At 42.3% G+C, this 3,569-nt stretch overlaps 1 protein-coding gene across 1 annotated transcript in view; it reads left to right on the forward strand.

Annotated features, from left to right (window-relative positions):
- Positions 1-3,569, forward strand: part of AMOT (angiomotin) — a 67,622-nt gene that overhangs the window by 50,383 nt on the left and 13,670 nt on the right. The window contains exon 10 of the mRNA XM_037729084.1: positions 1,017-1,210. Within this exon, the coding sequence (XP_037585012.1) occupies positions 1,017-1,210 (194 nt within the window). The remainder of the gene's footprint in view (positions 1-1,016; positions 1,211-3,569) is intronic.

Raw genomic sequence — 3,569 nt, forward strand, 5'->3', positions numbered from 1 at the left:
TGGTGTTATTTCTGGTTGATTATTTTTCAGTTGGCATTTGACGTGAAAACTGAAAGTATACATTCGCTCATCTTTACATTTTTCTACCCCACCGAATCTTCCTCCAGAGCGCCTCCCAATTATGAATACAAAGTCTGTTTCCTTAGCTTCCTATCTCAGAAATATCCTTTAAGCCTATGATATTGCACCTTTTATTTTTACATGAATTCCAGGAACAGTAGACTTTGTGAGAAGTAGAGCTGCTGTGCAAATACATGCCTTGATATTGTAGAACTAGAAATGGTCTTTAGAAATCATCTGGCCATACCACTCTTCAGTTTTAGATGAATGAAAATCAAGACTAAGAAAATTTTGCAGGAATCATTAATGATAACCACAACAAGGTATGGGTAAGATAGGAACTAAATCTTAGATTTTTTTTTTTTTTTTTCTTGAAATGGAGTCTTGCTCTGTTGCCTAGGTTGGAGAGTAGTGACATGATCTCAGCTCACTGCAACCTCCACCTTCCAGGTTTAAGCCATTCTCCTGCCTCAGCCTTCTGAGTAGCTGTGATTGCAGGCATGCATCACCACACTGGCTAACTTTTTGTGTTTTTAGTAGAAATGGGGATTCACCATGTTGACCAGGCTGGTCTTGAACTCCTGACCTGCCCGCCTTGGCCTCCCAAAGTGCTGGGATTACAGGTATGAGCCACTGTACCTGGCCAGATTTTTAAATTCCCATTTATGTTGTGTGCTATGCTGGCAGGCAGGGATAGCAGTTTTCAGCCCATTAATCTACTTTCTGAGTAACACGACAATTTGATATGGCAGGCCCCTTTCCTGGCCAAGGGAATCTCACATTCAAGCCCATAATAGGAAGTCCCGTGGCCTTAGGAGGAGATCCGAATTCCCCTGGCTTCTTTCTGAATCAGAGTCGAAACAAAAGTAGGCTGGGCAGTAATCCTTTCCAAGATAGGGGCTCAGACACCATGGTTCTCTCACTAACTTGAGGAGTCTCTGCATGTGCCCCAACAGCGTCAGGGCAGCTGTCAGCCCACCAGCGTTTCAGAATACAGTGCCACTGCGCTGATGGAGCTTCTTCGGGAGAAAGAGGAGAGGATTCTGGCTCTGGAAGCTGATATGACAAAGTGGGAGCAGAAGTATTTGGAGGAGAATGTGATGAGACATTTTGCTCTGGATGCTGCTGCAACTGTGGCTGCTCAGAGGTAAGTAGTCAGCTTGTGTGGCATGAGTGGGAAGAACAGAAAGGTCACTGATGCATAGATTTATCTAGTGTTTTATTTTCTTTAATATTCTTGGTTTCCCCCACCCCCACCACCACCAACTTCTGCCTAAGTGTGTTTTTTTTTTTTCACCTGATTATGCAGGGACTGAACGGCTGTGGAGACAGAGGGTCAGGGATTTGAACATAAAAGTTGCTTTATAAACTTATTAGAATCATAGTTCAGCTTTCCTCAGGGCCAGAATAATTGCAGATGGGATCAGCTGAATATTTGAGCCCCTCCTTCCCCAGAGCCACAGATTCTTCCAGCCACATATGCAGACTGTTTAGCCCCAGGACTGGAGTGAAAGCCCCTCCAGAGAAACTGCCACTCAGAAACTAAATGCCACTCAGTAGTGGCTGCTGTCATTTGATAGCTCTGGCTTTTCCAAGGTATGTCAAAGGCTGTGCTGAACTTGAACCCATCCCTGCCCTTTGGGAAGGTCAGTATTTGAACACCACATTCTCTATGTGTATGAGCTCATCACATGTGAACAGTCACATTCCATCTGGTAAGGGAGAGAAAGTGGCGGGAGGATTTTTTTTCCTTCTTATTTGTTCCCCTTTTCAAATGATAAAAGTTAATTATTGGCCTTTGGAGGAAATAGTTGCTCTTACCCTATGTGTCTATCTTGCTACTGCCCATGTCATCAGCTGGGGTAAAAAGAATGGAAGAAAGATAGAAAAAAAGAAACAACAGAAACTAAATTCAAGTCAGGTGATGACTTGGGTTGTGGCGATACCAGAGCCTTAGTCTGGAATTGGGTATCAAAGGCAGGTGGCAGCATATTGCACCCAGATAGGTCTCTATCCAGAAAGTTATTAAAACCACAGTGTTATTTTCAACAATGTCCTAAACATGGTAAACTAGCAGACTCTGGAAGAGCTTGCCAGACTTTGGGTTGGGGTATGTGTGTGGAGGGGTAGTGGATACATTTATTTTTGAGTCCTTCTCAGCCAAATCAGAAGTGGGGAGATTCAGTGCTTAAGAGCTGAGCCGGTGCTTTATAAGCCCACTCCAGTTCTTAGAAAGACAGATCTCTCTAATGTGATCTGCTTGTCTTCAGATATCATCCATGCTTCAAACTGATGGAAGCTGCCTGTGGCTTGATTTTGAGGTCCTCCTGGGCTTAAGTTTGCCTGGCCTTGTTTCCTAAGCAAGGCATACTCAATACATGCTAGAGTGCACAGAAGCCCCAGCTCTGCCAGAAGGTGGTCTTGAAGTTTGTAGGCAGGTTAGAAGCAGAATCCAATGTAATTTTACCTGCCAGCTCCCAAGGAAACACCTGTATGCAGCACTTGTTCAGAGGTTATTTAAGAAACTCTGACGCTGAAAAAACATTGTTACTATTGAGAGGTGTAAAGATACAGGGTAATTTTATCACCTGTAGGCAGAAGCTTAGAAACATACAGGTCACGAGAGTGTGCAGTGTGAGAAAATACTGGAAAGTTAGGGTTCATGGTGCTGACTTCAGCATAGATTCCAGGTCAAAATACAGGAGAGCTAGGGGGTTGCCACTGGGGGTCTTGTATAAAGAAACTCCTTTCCTTCCTTCCTCCTTTGAAAGCTTTGTGTATTTGGGTAAACCCCTTTCAGATGGATTTTCAGAATCTGTTGGCTCCCATAAGGTAGATTTAATTTAAACTGAATTCCTTTCAATCATCGGGTAGAAAGTTTTCATCTGATCACTGGTTTTGGCAAAATTTGCATGCCTATCACTTAGTAGGATAAAACACAGCCTGTTCCCACCTAGAAAGAACACATTCTGGTAGTTCCACAGGTGAACATTCCAGATCAGGACAGTGTATCTTTCTGGTATGCTACCCATCCAACCCACAGGAGACACTGAGAGAGAGACTGTATTGAAATTTCTGTATAATAAGTGAATTGGCCTAGGTGATTTCTCCAGACCTTCCTATTTCTAGGATTATATTATTTTTCCAGTGATAGTGCTTCTTTTGCTCTACCTTGGAGATTGGTTTTCTTTTCCTCTTTCCTTTCAAATAAGATTTTATATTTGAGAGGTAATATTCAGAAAACTTTGTTTCAAAACCCATGGGTTGTTCTGCCTTTTTTTCCAACGTTTCTTTTCATTCCTTTTGTCTACTTGTTTTTCTCCTCTTTCTGTCAATCTTAAATGTAGCTGTTGACCAAGGTTCTGCCTTTTGATCCTTTCCATGGTAAAAGTTTTATATTTTCTTTTCTTTCAAAGTAATTTTTAAGTGTCTAGGATATTGGCTACTGTTGGAAAATGCTCAAATGTATTTGAGTAAGGAAGGAAGGAATGAAAGAAGAAAAAGGGAAG

Source organism: Cebus imitator, unplaced genomic scaffold (genome assembly GCF_001604975.1).
Source record: "Cebus imitator isolate Cc_AM_T3 unplaced genomic scaffold, Cebus_imitator-1.0 Scaffold292, whole genome shotgun sequence".
Classification (NCBI taxonomy): domain Eukaryota; kingdom Metazoa; phylum Chordata; class Mammalia; order Primates; family Cebidae; genus Cebus; species Cebus imitator.